The following is a 20,083-nucleotide window of genomic DNA, read 5'->3' as shown; positions in this document are numbered from 1 at the left end:
AAGGCATTGGAGTAAGTAGTGGAAGCTACTCTTTCAAAAAGCTATCTGCATGTTTTCTTTCTCAGGAATGAAGAAGAGCAGAGAATTTTAGAACAAAATTTCTGCATTAGGTGGCTTGCATGGCTGGTTTTTCAGTGTTGCATCAAAATTCAGCTGTAATTTAGATCTTTTGTGGTGGGAGTATTTGCTTAAACATGTTTTCATTAACATGTATTCTTTAATTTTAGTTGTAAATAATCCATCTGATAACCTACTATATTCCATAACAAGTACACAGCTTTAAACTAAGTCTAACATCTGCTTTATTTGCAGTAAATTTGACAATTAAAATTCAGTTATATAAAATCACAGGAACTGTGCTGTTTACTTCTGCACTATTCTGCAATTCATATAATTTTTTTTCTTTTTCCAGTTGAGATTACTTCACAGGATACAGTAGTTTCTGAGATCACATCTTTGAGCTATGTAAAAACAGAACTACATCAGCTTTACTTCTACCATTATTTTGAATTTACACTTCACTGTACAGGGCATTACATAAAATCTTCTTTTGCCACTTCAACTACTTTAAATACTTTTGAATCATTATTTTTTCACTTACACAAGTTACCCATATGTATGCTGGATGCATAACAGGCTTATCATTTTTTTATATTTTTGTGCGCTTATTTATGTCAAATGATAAGTTCTTCAAAGAACTGCTTAGTAAGATGACAACTTTAATTGCTGTTAACCATAAAAATGTCTTAAAAGCCTACTCTCATTTTCTTCAGCTTCAGCAGTGTAGCCATATTGCAGCATATCAGTTAATGTGTGCTATGCTCGTGAATTTTTACTGTTAAGACAGATGAAGTATGATCATCTACAGTGCATGCAATAATGTGAGAATGAAAGAAAATACATAAAACTTTATTCATTGTCATTTAATTTTTATTGTATTTAAGATCAGAATTAAGATGCTAGATTTCAACTGGATTCATGGGACATCTCGGCCTGAATTCTGCTTCCTCCCCTTCCTCTCTTCCTTTTCCCACTACTCCTCTTTGTCCCCTACTCTAGGTCCAGTAGACTCATCAAAAAACTACTAAGCATAGTATGAGATACTCATTGATGGGCAGAAGTGATACTTCTGAAAACATTAAGCAGTATTGCTTTCTGTTGATATGAATACCCTTCCTCAGTAATCCATTTATCACTTTGAGGTAAGAATAATGCTGCATTCATTTTGCAGAGTACTTTCTGTGTATAGGTACATGTCACATTTGATGAGCAAGTAGCATAAGTATGAAATAATTTTAACGTAATGTGGCACTAGTAAAGCTTAGTAACAGAAAATGAGTGTCCATGCACTCAAAAATGAAATCTTCTTTGTTATTTCTTATGTGGAAAAAAGTGTTGATATAAATAATAACCATGTTGAGTGAAAATCCTGTTTTAACAAGTCTTTTAAGAAAACATTTTGCAATAGAGGAAACTCTAGTAGGTTATATTGCAGGAAATGATGAGTTGCAATAGGTGATACATAGACTGCTAAGGACTACAGTTGTGGTAGGTATGTAAAAATGAAGAAATAATTTCAGGAAATGAGAAAATGGAAGTCAGCAGCAAACTGCTGGAAAGAGTGACGACTGTGAAAATTGGTGTAGTAAGCAATTTCTTAACACCACATGACCATTTATTAAAGGCAATGCAGAGAGAATCTTATAAGCACAAAAACACTTGTGTTATTTCAAAGACTATGGGTAGCACAGTTACACTGCAAAATTTTGTCCTTCAGACTGAGACTTCTGGGGTTAAGTGCACTACTGTTTAGCATACTACACAGGCATTTGGCAGATGGACTAACATCATATTCAGTTTGTACTGCCTGTCTTTCTAAGATTATTCATTCATTTATGTGAGCTGCTCTCTAAATCTCACACAGTGGGAGATCATGCAGGAATGTGTAATGAGTGAATTTAAAACTTTGTACAAAGACACAGCTATTATAAAATAATTTTATAGACTCATTGATGATGAACTATCATTAAAGGTAGGCAGTAGGCAGCTTATTTTGTTTCTATAGAGCACATTCAAAATTCAACCTACATGTTAAAAACAGCAAAATATTGTATAGGATATGGCAAACATTTCTGACTTTTTTAATAATAATGCATGTATTACAGACATTCTTATTGTTCCATAATGACATTGTAATTTATGCAATGTCACATAGTAGCTAAGCAGCTGTGGTTGTATGAACAAAATGCCTATACCATGGATTTTTTTTCTGAAATTGTGATTATTGCATTGTAACTTAGCATGAATTCAGCCAACATTTCAGTATAAGTGAAATGGGACATGTTTCATGCCATAGTACAATTTTGTTATGGGTCATAAGTTTCATAGAAACAGGTTCAGCTCTAAACTGAAAGTCAACAGGTTATCCTCTGCTGTTTAGAATGCCAGAAAACACTGAAAAAGTAAAACAGAATCTTGTTTATAGCAGCCAGTTGATACAAATGCTTGTTATGCTTCTATCAGAGAGTAAGACAAATACTTCATTATAATTTTAACTTCTACACTTATTCAGTGGCTGTGGTTCAACAATAAAAAACTAATGATTAAGGAAATTGCTTAACATTCTCAGAACAAATGCTTGAAATGATGACTGACTACTTGATTCTCATGATAAATAATGAATTTTTGTTGTACCACCATTATCTGTCACATTTTGTTTAACAAACATTAATGTTTTAGGAAGTGGTGCAAGGTTGTTTTTCAGTTTAATTTTTCAAAGAATGCTTTATAAATCCTTATCCATGCTTTCTGCTATAATTATCATAATATTCTGGACTCTGAAGGTAGTAAACACTTCTGGTGTAACTCCCCACAAAAATTATTCAACGTTTAATTGTACAGTCTTCCCAGCATTAAGTAGGCTCTAATTACAAAAATTAGCAGTCTTTACTGATTTTGTAATTTACAAACAGAAACTTTGAACTCACAAAAAAGTCAAGATTAACACTCAATCCAGTAAATGACACACAACTGTGCTGGTGTCAGAAATAAGACATATATTTCAATAATAGTTTACTTTCATCCTGAACTTCAGTGTGATTTGCAACAACAGTTGGCAAATACAGGTTTATGTCATAAATTACAGTCAATAGGGCAGTTTTGTCCCAGCAGCTAACTTCTCACTGGGGAGATGTGAAAATTTATATAAGAAATGGCTGGCACAGTCTCTAGCCTGACTCATCATTTTTATTGTGTATTATCATTTAAGTGTTCTGAAATCTTTACCACATTAAAACATATGAAACCAAACTTTGGTATGTTGTAACTACAAATAGAATTAGTCTCAGTTTCCTCACATTCTTGGGAGGTAGTTGGAAATTTTCAGTCTTAATTTGCGCAGCAAACACAGAGAAAAAATATAATAAAAACACAAAATAGTGTATATTATTCAACCAGATATCTGACAGCTAATCAATTATAGGCAGAGCCTAGTTATATAATTTAGTAGAATGACTCTGTACCTTTGTTCTCATACTATTGAACTCATTCTCCAGTATTATTTACAAATCAAGATCAGCATTTGTAAATTATCAAAGTCTGTTGCTCACGACAGCAGGGAGAAAATGGTCATGCTGTCGAAGAACAAAAAACCACATACTCATTGGGACAGATGGCATATCAGCACCAAGTAAAACTTACAGTTCTCCTTCCAAAATATAGTTGAGCCCATCACTCACCTACGTAATTGCTCACTGCAATAAGGTATCTACATATCTCCATCTACATAAGTACTTTGAAAACAGATTTCCAGTGTGTGGCAAAGTGTGCTTAATTTGGTACATCATCTCAAGATTTCTTACTGTTCCAATCTCAAACTGAGTTCAATAAGAATGATGACTTGATACCTTTGTGACTGAAATAATTAGTCTAATCTTGTTTTCATATTCCCTATGGGACTGATGTGTAAGCGCTGAAATATATCTCTAGATTCTTCACTTGATAATGGTTCTTTAATTTTTTTGTTGTGCTTTTGGGGAAGAAACTGAATATATCTTCAAGTCTTCTAGGTCCCACACAACTGGCGGTATGCTAAGATGATCTGTAAGCAGTCTGATTGTATTTTTCCAGTATCTTGCCAATGAACCAAAGTCTACCCATTTCCTTATCTATGACTGGGCCTATGTGATAATTCAATGTTATGTGCCCACAAATTGCTCCACTGAAGTATCTGTATGAGTTGGCTAAGCTTAACTGTGTTTCTTGGATATTGTAGTAAAAAGATAATAGTTTTCTCCACTTTTCTGTGCCTTTAAGGCAGATTAACTATCCTTAACTATCCTTGCACTTTTTTTTTTTAGACAGTGCTTCATTGCTGACGACTGCATTATCTGTGAAAAGTCTAAGATTGCTGGTAATATTCTCTTCCAGGTCATTGACATACAGCATGTACAACAAGGGTGTTGAGACTCTTTCCTGATTCATGCTTCAAATTACCTCTACTTCTGTCAATGACACTGCCTGTCAGAAATTTTGTTTCATATTTCCAGAAGTGTTAAAAATGTCAGAAGTAATTTCTATTTTTCAAAGTTGTTAAGGAAGATAAAGTGACAAAATATTGCCACATTACAATTATCTCCTGCTTTTCTAGACTACTGAAAAATTAGTGTTCAATAAGTTAGTAAGGCGTATCAACAAAAATGGAATAGTAATGAATTACCAATCTGTTTTCTGAAACCGTGAATCAACTGAGATGACTGTTCATCAGTGCATAACCAATGTTTTGAAAGTAACTGATGAAAACAAAAGCTTTTTTCATGATCTTGCAGTCTAGTGACAAGCATCAAGGCCTCTACATTACAGAGTCCTGAGTTCAAATCCTAGTCAGGTCAGAGATTTTCTTCACCCTGGGGCTGGGTGTTAGTATTTTTCTGATCATTTCATCTCATCTTCATCACAGAGATACATAATCTGCTGAATTGATATATGTGGGGTGCCAGAGGGCAGTAACACCACACAATCATTTTGTTCATGGTAAACCACAGAGATCAACAAAACAAGCTTAAATACTGTGGCACTGTGGACCTATGAAATGAATGACTTCATTCATTTCTTAACAACCACAAGCAAAATGTAAGCAACAGACAAGCAGAAATAAAATGACAAATAGTCTCAGAATACTTATCAGAACAACACTCAGTCATGTTGGGGTACCTCAAGAGTTAGTATGGAGTCCACTTCTTTCTTTGATTTATGTCTCTTATCTGGATGTGGATATTGATTCACATAAAACAACTCTGTTTGCTAATGATACAGCATTATCAGTATCTGCAGCAAAAAAAGAAAATATCCAACATGTAGCAAACTACAAGTCAATTCAGTAAATGGTTTATAATAAATCAATTCATAATAAGCAACAGGAAAACAGTATCAATAAATTTTCATAGCTGCCAGCATAACACCTTGCCTTACCTTGGTATTACCATCAAAAATTAACCCATTGTAAATAAAAAGCTAACAAAGTTTCTTGGTATTTGGATACAGAGTAACATAAAATGGGACAAATGTTGAATACATCAATTCCATGCTGGGTAGCAAATGCTGTTACATTTTTTGGGACCTATAAGGCCATACGAATGAGCATCACTAGTGAGTATTTGACTGTGCATATATCAATGCAGATCTGAAGTATGGCTTGAGCACATTCTCAAGCAGCTTGGGGGATCTTCAGGAGGAAAAAAAAGAGGAGTGGGAAGTTATTAAGGGGAGCAGACTTGGACAGTTGTGTAAACCATTGTTTCAAACACTGAAAGTGTTACCATTAATATGCATGTGAGGGAATATGGAATAGTTGTAGGTAAACAACTAGTATTCTCTCAGATACAGATTTATTCACACTTAGCTTCTACACAGATACAAGTCCGGAGGCTAACTGCCGTTAGCGTCCAACATCCTCTCCAAAGCCCTCTCCTCAAAAATAGCACACTTACGCACAGAACAAATATCGATATTTATGGCACTCTATGCCACATAGCCCCCCCCCCCCCTTCTGGAGTGGAGGTGTAGCACTTCGTCAGCCGGCAGGCGGAGAATCACCTTGCCAGAAGGCCTAACGAAGGCACGCAAATTGACACACGCAGCACTTCTGCTCAATTTAAAATGGCGCACCACCCGAGATTCTGCACTTCCTCCCTCAACATTGTCACACGCGAGTACCACACACACCGTATCGCCATCTACAACAACAGATAATTTATGTATGTCATCAGGGTGCACATGTGTTGTGAATTCTTGGGTGTCACCTGTACGAGTAATGGTAGGGAGGCAGGGAGGTGTGAGAAAGCCATGGCAGGGGGAAGCATCTGCTAAGAGGGGGGTGGCAGGTGCACTGGACTGCGCAGGAGACAACCTTGGGCGATCAGCTGACAGAGGAGGGAGCATGACCAAAGGCAATGAGGAGCCAGCGTGCATTGAACGGCGTGACAAAGAGCTGTCACACGAAGATGGTAACACAATGGTAGAATCCAATTGGTTGGCAGTTCGACTTCGAGGGCTGTGAGGAGTGAAGCCCCGAAAAGATTGGCCACTCGAATTAGATGAACGCGGAGAAGGAGCAGTGCTCAGTAGAGAATCAATACCCGAATGCATGGCTGCTCAAAGCAGGAGTGGGAGAAATAGGGGCAGAATCAGGGAGGTTCACCTGAGGCTCAATGAAAGCTGGTTTCACTCGGTTGAGTGAGACCGTGGTTACAGAGTCTTTTATGAGGAGATCCATGTTATTCTCAGAGCGTTTGACGATCTTGTAAGGACCTGTGTAGGGCGACTGAAGCGGGGCTTTGACTGAGATGTCTCTGAGAAACACGTACTCACAAGAGTCTAGTGTGCGCGGTACGTACACGCGCGGAGGTGTATGAGCAGCCGGAGGTGGTGGCTGAATTTTGCTGCAGTGCAAGCGCACCCGCTCGAGAAGTGAAGGGAGTTCAGAGGGCCGTGGAAGTGGGGTGGGAGTGACTAATTCTCCAGGCAAAACCAGAGGTTGGCCATAAACAACCTCGGCTACGGAACCCTTGAGGTCTTCCTTGAAAGTTGCACGAAGGCCAAGAAGCACGAAGGGCAGTGCCTCTGTCCATAGTGAGTCATGGCAATGCAGGGCAGACTTTAAGGTGCGATGTCATCACTTGACAAGCCCATTGCTTTGGGGGTGGTATGCAGAAGTATGAATTTTGACAATACCACACATTTTACATAAGTCAGAGAAAACTGAAGACTCAAATTGTCACCCCTGGTCAGTGGTGAGGTAAACAGGTGAGCCAAATCTAGAGATCCACGAATCTAAGAATGCTCGACTTACTGTCTCAGAGGTAATGTTCAGAATAGGCACAGCCTCAGCCCACCAAGTCATCCTGTCAATAGCTGTAAACAAGTAACGGAAACCCTCGGAGGGGGGCAAAGGGCCTACGAGGTCGACATGAACATGGTGAAACCGGCCTGGCGGTTGGGCAAAACAGCCAAGGGGTGGAGAAGTGTGCCTGGAAACTTTGTTCTGTTGACACAACATGCATGCCCTTGCCCAAGACTGACAGTCGTGGTGCATGTCTCTCCAGACAAACCGTTCAGCTACCAGACGGGTGGAAGCTTTGACACCGGGATGTGCTAATGTGTGTAGTTTGTCAAAGACCTGGCGTTGAAGGGGCTTAGGAAGGAATGGCCGCAACGTACCAGTCAATTCGTCACACCACACTAAGTCAGATATGCCAGGGAAAGTAGAGCGTACCGGTTGGAGAGAGGAGCTGTGGTCCGAAATTAACTGCATGGTATTGGGTTCTGCCGATTGCAACCGAGGTAGGTCCGTTAAGTCAATTAAGGTTGTGACAGCACCAACACGCAAGAGAAAATCAGCAACCACATTGTCCGCTCCTCGGATCTAGCGAATGTCATTTGTAAATTGCAAGATGTAATCGATGTGACGAAAGGGTCGTGGGGGTGGATCAGCCGCAGGATTTTTTATGGCAGGAACCAACGGCTTGTGATCAGTGAGCACATAGAAATCTCGTCCCTCAACATCAGTTCTGAAGTGTCTTATGGCCTCGTAAGCTGCAAGTAATTCTCTGTTGAATGCTGAGTATTTCTTCTGCGCGTTGTTTAGCTTTTTTGAAAAAAACTGCAGGGGGGGTTGTAACATCGTTGTATGTCTGACTCAGTACTGCGCCGATAGCATTGTGACTAGCTTCAGTAGTGATAAACATTGTGGCATGCACATGTGGGTGAGCAATAGTGACAGCGGAGGCCAACAGCTGTTTGAGTTCGTTAAATGGCTTGTCCATGTCTGGTGTCCATGGTACATGGCGGGTGCCAGAAGTTTGTGGGCCAGCGAGAGCATCTGTGAGAGGAGCCTGCACCGCAGAAGCGGCTGGAAAATGTTTTCGGTAATAATTAACTGTTTTCTGATCAACACTCTGTGGAGAACACGTAGGAAGGTCTAGGCTGACAAAGCCAGAGTCCATGACCGTTGGAGGTTGAAAGAAACTGGCGGCACTCGATGAATTCTACTGCATGTTCTGGCTGAAGGATTCCGAAGATTCTTGCGGCATGTCCACTACAATGGCAGGAGTGCTGGAGAGATGTTGCTGAAATCCGGGCGGCGGTGAGTGCTGAAAGGCCATTGTCTGGAGCTGAACAAAGGCCCTCGCGATCGTGGAGAAACCCGACGCGGTAGGCGCGTAAATAACCTTCGGGCGGTAAGTCGGACGCGTATTACACAAAAAACGGGGTCACCAGTGAGGGAATATGGAATAGTTGTAGGTAAACAACTAGTATTCTCTCAGATACAGATTTATTCACACTTAGCTTCTACACAGATACAAGTCCGGAGGCTAACTGCCATTAGCGTCCAACATCCTCTCCAAAGCCCTCTCCTCAAAGATAGCACACTTACGCACAGAACAACTATCGATATTTATGGCGCTCTACGCCACACATGTATATTATGGACTTGTATATTATCAACTCACCTACATAAGTTTAAAAAAATATAATTGGCAATGGTAGTAGTGAGAATAAGAGAAACATACATGGTCACAACACAAGATTAAAAGGAGTCTTACATGCAGTCCCAGCAAATACGTGTTGGTGTCAGGAAGTACAGGCTATGTTCAACAAGTTGCCTGATGATTTAATGTATACATTAAATATAAATGTTTTAAAACATCTATTAGAGAATATCTACAGTACCATTGCCTATATTCAGTAAGTGGCTGCATGTAACTCAGTATGTGTAATTTATAATTTTTATAATATGTACATATAAACATGACTTTTACTGCTGTAAACACTAGATGTTAAGTCTATTGCAATAGCACCTTTTAAACACTACTACATATTATGGAAAATGGTTAAATAAATAAATTAGACAGTAACAATAGCAGGTCCAAGCAAGAATATTTAATTCAGTTACAATAGTAGGGAATGTTCTGGCAGAATGTAAGTAATTCAGGAGTACAGGGGATCTCTCTCTCTCTCTCTCTCTCTCTCTCTCTCTCTCTCTCTCTCTCTATCTCTCTCTCACACACACACACACACACACACACACACACACACACACTCATACTTGACTTTTTGTTCTCACTAATTTATGCAACCATATGTAAACTATCATGTTGTTTGCCTTTACTCTGAAGCAGATCACATCACACTTACAAACTGTGAAGAGAAGTGTCATTATGTAACAAAATAATGTTTCTTTACTCTACTCCAATGCATTTTTACTTCATCATCCTTGTAACACAGACATTTGTTGTATTTCTTTCAAATTTTTGGAGGTGTGAAGAAAGATAATGAAGAACATTATTTTGTAATAGATGAGGATATGTATGTCAGTGTGTGATGTAACTATCAGTAATCCAAGATTGCTATAAGTTGATAATTAAATAATTTACCTGCAAACTAAACATGTCTTTACAGTTAAAGAAATAATCTTTTTGTTAGTATCTTCACATAACATTTTAATGCCATCCTCTTTCATTTCACTGTCCCTATACACCTAACTGTACCTGAATGATCTCTACCACAGTAAAGTTGTCCACTACTCTTAAAAAAATGCATACTATGTTGTATATTCCAAGCAAATTTCACTTAAAAGAATAAACCATCCTTGACTGTCTCTATCTTAGGCTGTTCATGTTTCTGTATTGTATAATTCTTGTGGAATTCATCTGGGATGGAATTCAAATCATAGCATATGAATTTTGAAGTTAGAATGTGGGAATGAACATAATACATCTCTGTAATTAAAACACTGCCATAAAATTTAGCCATAAGTACTGATTTTCCTCTCCTGTGTTATCCTCATAAAAATTCTCATTACTCGTCATTCACAGAATCTTTTCAGAGTCTTGTTTAATAGTCCACTTTCAATATTAGTTACATTTTCTACTATTAATGAAATATCAGTGAATACAGTCATGTAACAAGTGTAAAACTATAAAATTATGTCGTATTGTTTACTTTCAGGGAGCCACCAAACTTACAAAAGATGACATAGAGCGAGTCTTCTCACTTTATGACAGGGTATGTAACCACATTATTGATATATACATGAAACCATCTTACTTAATACTCTTATTTGTTGAGTTTTCACACATTTAGAGTAGATATGAAAGTAATATTTGTACTATAAATGAGTAGATGATGTGGAAAAATGAAAGTACTGCTTATATTATGTGTGACATTGGAATCAAAAGTTCTGCAAAGAGTGCTGATCCTACAATCAACAGAATCAATAGTTTATTCAGCTGTTTGATCAGCTGCAAGGTATGAAATGATGTAGTATGAATGGAACGTCAACTATCAGCCCATGGGTGCAAAATATCAAAACCACTCCAGGAATAACAAAGCAATGGGGTAATAGTGCCAAACCAGCTTAGAACCAGGAGAATGTTGGTAAACTGAAAGATGCCGAAGAAAGAAGCATGAAAAAGCAGCTACACCACACATACTAGAACACAATCATAGAAACTGAAATACAAGAAGGTTTGTTCAGCATTGGTCCTTTACTTACTTTGCATTTGTCATGAATCTCTCACTGAGCACAAAGTTTGAAGCAATGGAAAAAATCACACATGACTCCTTTTTATAAGAAGGATGAAAGAACCAACCTGTAAAATTGCAGACCAATATCCTTAACATCAGTTTGCTGTAGAATTATTTAGCATATTCTAAGTTCCAATACAATATACTTCCTTCAGATGCAAAAGTTTGTCAACAAATCAGCACAAATTTAGAAATTATCACTCTTGTGTAACCTAGCTTGTCCTTTTCTTGCACATTATCTTGTGTACCATGAATCAAGGGCTACTGGCAGATTCCATGTTCCTAGATATCTGGGAAGCATTTGACACAGTGCCCCCACTGCGGACTGTTAATGAAGGCCTGAACATATGGAATAGGTTCTCAAATATGTGAAGGCCTCAAAAACTTTTTATGTAATATAACACAGTATGTTGCTCCGGATGGAAAATGATCAGCAGGTACTGTCAGACCTGAGACAGAGAATGGATGATCTGACAGAGAGAGCGAGCAGCTATCTGCGACTGTTTCCTGATAACACTGTGGTATATGGGAGAGTCTTATCGTTGAATCATTGTAGGTTATAGAATGACTTAGAAGGAATACCTGTTTGGTATGGCGAGAGGCAGCTTCCTCTTGTAACAATTCATGTTGAATGTTATTTAACTTAAGTTTCTTATGCCTGGTCCATTGATAAATGAATGGGAAATTTTCATGCTTCACAAATATTTATTCACATTAATTGATGTCCGAACTGCACACTCGTCATGTAAACAAAACACAGACAGAGTTCACTGATCTCTTTGACTTCCAAAAGTAACTTCAAATCGGACCGACAAAACAACAACTCAACAACTAACTCACGGCCTCGCTGCATCGCTTTTTATAGAATTTTAACAATAATTTCCAAAATAAAGCATTATTAATTTTGTACAATTTTGATGATATAATTAAAATTTACTAAATGTAAAGAAACTGATGTTACAGCCAAATAAGGTATAAAATACAATATTCAATGACAATCTTTTATAGTGATATCTTCAGTTTTCCATAAGATAATCATTCTGAAGTTTAATTAAAATAATGTCTCTCATATTATTTTAGTTACATAAATAATTACAGTTTGGATTTGGTTACTAACATGTAATGATAGTACAGGGCTTGTGCTTTATCTAATTAGATACACAGAACATACAAATAAGAGCTCAAATTCTGGAATTTGGAAAACAGTGAGATATAAACAATTGGACAGTTAATTAGAAATGTAATTACAAGGAATATTAATTACAGAGGAAGACATAAAAATAAATAACAAATGAAAATACATTGCTTGCCAATAACTTTTAAGCATTTTCTCAAGATAGTGAGGTCTAAGGTTACTGGATTTTTAGATTGCAATTTTGTTAATTAGAAGCATTGATTTTCATGCTAACATCTCTGCAGTCTTTAGTTAATTTCTAAGGACTTATTACTTCAACTTCTTGATTAGTTACTTAATTTAGTATAAGTACATAATTTTATCAATGACAACAATCCACCGATAATTATGACAACGCATGACCTTCCAGAACATTAAGTCAATGAACCAAAAATTAATTATATAGTTATCCTTTCTTTTTGATTAAAAGGATAGAATTATATATATATATATATATATATATATATATATATATATATATATATATATATATATAGCCTTAGGGAGCACTGAATTGTCTGATAACTATCCAGATGCATATAAAAAGAGAAACCCCCCCCCCCCCCCCCGCGGCCACTCTTACGAGTATTACTTGTATGAATATGAATGGCTACTAAATACATACAAGCAATCCAAAAGATCAAAAAAGTTTTCTTTTCTTAGCTGTCACCCCAGTCACTGGTTCATATTGCACATCTTAAGGAATTGGCAGCTCACAATCATCAGTCCTTTTGCACTGTCTATCTCGTGTTTGCAACCCCTCTTTTTCTGGCAATCTCTACAGTGCAATGTCCGCCGCTCGTGGTCTCGCGGTAGCATTCTCGCTTCCCGAGCACGGGGTCCCGGGTTCGATTCCCGGCGGGGTCAGGGATTTTCACCTGCCTCGAGATGACTGGGTGTTTGTGTTGTCCTCATCATTTCATCATCATCCAGGAAAGTGGCGAAATTGGACTGAGCAAAGATTGGATAATTGTACGGGCGCTGATAACCACGCAGTTGAGCGCCCCACAAACCAAACATCATCATCATCATCATACAGTGCAATAGCACAGTCCACTATTAGTTTCACAGTTAATTTTCACTTCCAGGTCAGGTAAGGATCTTGGATACAGTTCTCTAGGTAGGAACAGGGATGAACTCATTACTCAAGGTACTTGTGTAGGTTACAATTAAGGTCACATCAGGTATGAATATATCAAAAGCATTCACATGTTACCCTACACTATTAGCATATTTACAAACAAAATCATACAAATCAATCATCTCTAAACTGTAAAGATTTAGCTATATACAGATTAAAGTCAATGAACCAAAAATTAATTATATAGTTATCCTTTCTTTTTGATTAATATTTCAGTATATTCCACTATACAGTATATTTGATCCCTCCCCCTCCCCCCTCCAGATCTCATTTAACTCTTTATCATATCAAACAAACTCACAGACTGCTCATCATTACACCATCATGTAATAACAAACTTTTTACAAAATATCTTTTGTCACAGTGCAATTTGTCCATTTAGTAACACATGTACATCTTTACCATTGTTCATTAGTTCATCTCATTAGAAAATTCATGAAATCATGACCATGCCTGTAACTCTCAAAGAAACACCCACAAATCAAATACATGCTCTACAGAGTATAACTACAATAACTGGTCAGTCACTATTGCAGGAAAGTCAAATTTAGTGTGCAGTTTACATTTTCTAATTATTCCTCAAATAATGTCACTCAATAGTCATATTACATACAGAAAACTTATATTACAGAGAATGCATAGCATTTTCAGTAAGAGATAACTTCATTACAGGTTTATAGATGAGTAAAAGATGTAGCATCCAAAACTAAAGAGAAGAAAATAGAATGCTACATAGCTCAGAGACCTAGTGCTCACCACATATTTGACACAAAGTTGTTTGCTCCTGAGGGCTTTTACATCATCTTATTTTTTCTTGGTGTTTGACACTTACTCCATATGGTTTGATAAAAAATGGTTATTGTGGTTTTAGATTAAGTCTACATTCATAGTTTTTCACTTTTTCAGGTTTCTCACTAAACACATCTTTGTATTCCTACAACAAACTACCCAATTGATCTGTCTGTTCTTTATCTAGACCTCCAGCTTCTTTTAGTTTGGTGGCCACTAATTCAGCATACTTGTCTTCATTGCGTTCTTCTTCATTGTCTTCCTCATTAACATCAATCTTCTCATTTGCACAAATCACTCTTCTTATTTGGAAATTGTTCTCTAGGCAATTTTGGATGATTAGTTCAGTCACATGTGTTACATCTGTCTTTGGGTTGGTAAGCGTTAACTTTTTGTTATTCCAGTCAAAATCTGCATTTACTTCTTGCATCTACTTCATTCCAAACAAAATATTTTCATTGAGGTCAGATACTACAAAACATACTTGGTTATACTACACATCATTAATAGTGAAAGATATTAAGGCTTGCCTGTTGACAACTTTGCTGTGCCTACCTGTTACGCCCTTAATTCTGATTCCAGTAACAGGATATTCCTTAAAGTCAGCACTATGTCTTATCTGGTCTCTAAATTTTTCAGAAATGGCACAGACAGGATTACCCATGTCTAATAGGCAAACTCATTCATAATTTGCAACTCTTATACATATATAAGGGCAACCCAAAACTTTTTCTTTCCTGCTTTCCTCATCTTCATGCAACAAATCATTCTCAGTCTCTCTAAAGTCCAAGTTGTTTATACCATTTTTGCCTGCACAGTTTCTCTTACTTGTCTGAATTTTACTTAGAGGTACAGCAGATGATTGCTTGATGTCATGTTCCTCTTTTTCACACTGTCTACTTTTCCCAGAACTGATCTCACTGTAAGCCTGCTGATTGTTTCTACCTTCCCAGTTGGAATGCAGTTCTTCACAAATAATCTTGATGACCCTTTTTACTCTGTCGCTGTCACTATAACCTTTGTAAGTATCCCATAACATTTCTAGCATCACATCTAAATCGTAATGTCTATCCTCATGTTCATTATCTGATGATACCTTCCCAGTTTCCACTTGTACAATCTGGTTCTCATATACTTCACAAATACTACTAACATCATCTTCTTCATCATTAATTAAATCTTCTTTAACCTTCATATACACCATGCCGTCTAATTCTGCCTCCTATTCACCATAACTACTGACACTTTCACTATCAACATTATCACACATGCTATCATCTCCAATACTAGACACTTCTACAACATCTTTACGATGATCATCAGAATTGTTGACAAGTACACCAGTAGAAATATCATCACTTAAGTGCTTAACAGTGATTGATTCTTCCTCCAGCAATTTACCTAATCCAAACTCATCAGGATTATCATCAGAACCAACATTTTCTTTGCAAACCTCTTTGCCATACTGATTATATAGACTTGAGATAGTTTCCTCCTCCAACAGAACCTCTTCAACATTCTTACAGATCCTATTTCTTCTATCTTCAACACTTTCATTCATACTTTTGCAGAATTTACTGTCAAACTGTAATTTGCTAATCTTATGTGCTCTTCTTACGCTAGTTCTGTCATTTCCACTCCAATATCTTTGATTACTCTATCTTCAGTAATTATTTTTGATGTCCCTAGGCCGGTGGTGTTTAGCCTGATTTCGGTACTTATTTCTCGTCCCAAACTGACAGGCTCCCAATGAAGCATCCATCAGTTTCAATTGGATGGTCTTGAGTGGTGATTGTCCAATTGTCTGTTATTATTCTCCCAAGGTCTCTCCCTGTTGTCATATCCTCTGTTTCCATTCCCAATTCTATGGTTGAGCCATCTATTATCACTCCTACCTCGATTCCCCCCCCCCCCCCCCCCCCCCCACAGATGGTTGATTGCCAAATCTGCCATTACTTAACCTCTCATTTCTCTCAAAGGCTCAATCCAACTTATCTACATATCTCAAGAACTGATCTATGGAGTCGTCTGGTCGATAAATCAACTCCCACTGTACTGTTTTTGGTAATCTCCTTTTTAAGGCATCTATTTGTATTAGTTCATGAAAAGATTTGTCTAAGTGCACTAACTTCCTCAATTGATTTTCACAGAAACACATCAAGCTACCATCACCTTCCCTATACATTTGACCATTCAAAAACTCACTCTTAATACTAGCTTGCTAAGATTCTGACCAAAACTTATTTAAGAACTTTCTTTTGAATTAATCATATGACATAGTACAATTAACATTCTGATTGGCCCATGAGATTGCTTCTCCATCCAAAAATCTCTTAACAAATTTAATTTCAACATTGTCTGTCATGTCATTACTAAAATTATCTCGACAATGCTGTAAAAAATCAACAGGATGCAATTTACCATCTCCTGGAAAGCATTTTAAAGGTATGCCACACCATAAACAATTGACATTGCTAACAAAATTCCTTTGAGCTACACCATCTTATAGTTCTACGACATTCTTACTTAAATCTACAACATTGCTTTTACACAAATCTATTTTTTCGTTGTACTTTAGTTCTACATTACTTATTTGGTTGGAAATGTCTGTAAGTTTTAGCTCAGAGTTCCTTTTGTAAGCTTCTACTTTCTCTTCTAACAGTCTCCTAGTCTGAAAAACTTCTACTTTAAGTTTAGAATTTTCTACTTTACAGGTTTATCTAGTTTTTTGAATCTCTCCTCATTTTTGGACAACTCTTGTGTGAAATTAGTTTCTAATATCTCTAATCTTCCTTCTACTGCTCCTAAACAAGTATTGAGTTCACCCCGTCCTGTCTCAACAGTAATTCTTAGTGCTGCCAAACCCTCCTGGATTTCCCTAATATGATTACTATTTTCAGTAACAGTATTCTTTAATTCCGCAATTTGTTCACTGAATTGCTGACTTAACTGTTGAGCAATACCCTTAATCTGTCCCATCTATTTCTTCGCGTCTTGCCTAATCTGTCCCATCTGTTCCTTCACTTCCTTCATATGCTGCATTAATAACATTAACAAATCATCTCCTCCTACACTTTCCTGTGCAATTGGAGTACTCGTGGCAACTTTTTCACTGGAACCCTCTCCACCAAAGCTTCGATCTACACTTTGATAACTATTGGGCGATAGTTCACTGATACTTGCTCCTAGATCCGAAGTGTTTACCTTGTTGTTATTGGCCATGGTAACTTACAAAATACACAAACTTTCCACACAAACATTTGTTACTGTCACAAAACTATTTAATTAAAAACATAAACTGTTATTCATCTGATGGTAGACAGTGCTGTCTGAGAATTTGGTCCTTTTTATCCACACCAACTCTTTCCATTCATTTTGTGCATCCAAAACACAAAGTTTTTCCACACAATTTATGCTTGGCATTCATCTCACGTTCACCTGAAACAGTCACTTGTTAAACATATTTCCACATTTCAAACATCAGTCCCAGCTCAACTCCACCAAATGTAACTATTCATGTTGAATGTTACTTAAGTTTTTTCTGCCTGGTCCATTGATGAATGAATGGGAAATTTTCAGGCTTCACAAATTTTTATTCACATTAATTGATGTCCAAACTGCACACTCATCATGTAAACAAAACACAGAAAGACTTCACTGATCTCTTTGACTTCCAAAAGTAACTTCAAATCTGACTGACAAAACAACTATTCAGCAACTAACTCGCAGCCTCACTGCATCGCTTTTTATAGAATTTTAACAATAACTTCCAAAATAAAGCATTATTAATTTTGTACAATTTTGATGATGAAATTAAAATTTACAAAACATAGAGAAGCTCATGCATTATGAAATGGGATGAGCACATAAGGTGTGAAGTAGGCAAGACAATTGGTCAACTTCAGTTTTTTGGATGAATTCTAGGAAAGTGTAACTCATCTATAAAGGAGACCACATATGTAGGGTGAATCAAAATTTGTACACTTGGACTTTGCATTGCAACTCCTCACATACCAGTGATAAAAAAATGTCTCTCACAAAATTTTGTCCAGTGATTACACCCGGCAGAAAAAGGACATTAAAGAGTGGCAATATGGCAACACTGTAACCAAATGTATGGTAGCTACCTCTAGCAACACATATTCAGTTGTGCTGTTCAGATAGATCCATTTCAGTCACCCTAGGGAGTGGATGTTGTTTACTACTGCGCTGCACTCCACTTCCGTGTTTACATCGCTGTACTTGTTCTTCTCTGAGTGCTCTCCATCCGTTAATCTCCGTCTTCATTCATATTCATTGTGATCTTATCAGTCCTTCTGGTTGTGCTGCTGTTAATTGGATTAACTATTGCTACAAACCTCAGGAAGAATACTCTGGTATTTGCTTTTGACAATAAATCCTGTCCAGATCAGCCAACATCCCTGGAAATAGATGACTGGATTAAACCAGTAATTGGCCTCAATTCTGAAACCATCCAAACCTGGCAACTGGATCAGGAAAAAATACTGTGTTTTTGTCAAGTTATACAGTGCTGCAACTGTTTATAAAGTGTTAGGAAGGTGGGGCTATGAAGTAGATTTTGTGCATAAAATGGTTATAAAAGTAAGGTTTCCATCTATAGAGTTGACATTACTTAAGACAAATATCTTTTCTCACATCACTGTATGTGTATATATTGCACAATCTGTTTATGCAGGTCAGGTAGCTACATGTAATGAAACCAGCTGCTTCAGACAGGAATGGCTGTGGTGAACTGTTGTTCTTAAAAGTAATTTGATACAGCATCAGAAACTTACCTTAAGTGATTTGTTACCACTGAACAGCGTGGATCAACTGGTTGAGGGTGTCCACACAGCGGGCCAAGATGATGTCTCCCTTCATGATAACAACTATTTCCCCCGTCAACAACAAAGGGAAACCCTGTAACCACTATTTGTGAAACTGAAATGCAGCTGAAAAAACGACCTTTGGAGACAACTGATAGTTTCTCAAAGGACGAGCTGTCCTGTACAACTCCCTCAGTTCACAATCAAAAACAGTGTGATGAGGAGACAGAGGAACTGGAAGGCAAAATGCAAATGGAAACTGATGAACAGAAAGATAATAAAGACACGGAACCAGAAAATGAAGGGGGTCTAGCCAGTATTAATTTGCAAGAAACAACAGTTGAAGTAGCTGATGGCAAAGATCAGTAGCTATCTGATAGTAAGCAAATTCATGGACAGGTTGCAAAACTGCAGTCTCCATTTGTTTCCCTTGATCAGGAAGTAAGTGATATTAATAAGGAACAAGGAAGTGGTGGCCAAAATGAAATCACAGTCAACACTGCAGGGCAGGCACTAGCAACAGAAATTGCAAAAGCATCTGCTGCTACTCCATATGAGCTATGAAGTAAAATAAAAATGCAACCAAATGTGAATGTGCTTGTAACCAAGGAAAGGGAAAATCCAGAAAGGGTGACCCAAGCCCAAAGAATGTTCGGTACAAAATGGTACTACATGAATCACTGGAGGAAATATTAGAAAGTTTACAAGGAAATCAGTTTGCTAGCAATACAAGAGAAAAGGTCAGAAGTAGAAAAAAATGTGATAGTAACTAATAAACTGATGAAATGTTATTCCATGTTCAGCCTTCCGAGAAAAATGTTAATAGTTTAACTGAACCCTGAACCACAGGAAACTAAATTAGTTCATCAAAACAGCTACATAGTGACAGTGCAAAGACACAATCTTACTCTGTCACCACTATAAACATAAATAAAATTACATCCAGTTTGAAATTATCAGCACTTAAGGAATTTTGTACAAATCTGCAACTGATATTGCCCTGTTACTGGAAGTTCTAATGTCAGATTTAGTTATTCCAGGTTATGTCAGTCACATAAATGTGTCTCA

At 37.3% G+C, this 20,083-nt stretch overlaps 1 protein-coding gene across 1 annotated transcript in view; it reads left to right on the top strand.

Moving 5' to 3' along the window:
- Positions 1–20,083, top strand: part of LOC126416380 (calbindin-32) — a 750,330-nt gene that overhangs the window by 691,431 nt on the left and 38,816 nt on the right. Inside the window, exon 9 of the mRNA XM_050084060.1 lies at positions 10,507–10,563. Coding sequence (XP_049940017.1) covers positions 10,507–10,563 — 57 coding nt within the window. The remainder of the gene's footprint in view (positions 1–10,506; positions 10,564–20,083) is intronic.

Source organism: Schistocerca serialis, chromosome 8, assembly GCF_023864345.2.
Source record: "Schistocerca serialis cubense isolate TAMUIC-IGC-003099 chromosome 8, iqSchSeri2.2, whole genome shotgun sequence".
Classification (NCBI taxonomy): domain Eukaryota; kingdom Metazoa; phylum Arthropoda; class Insecta; order Orthoptera; family Acrididae; genus Schistocerca; species Schistocerca serialis.
Note: the sequence above shows the minus strand (reverse complement) of the source record. Positions and strands in the feature narration are given on the sequence as shown.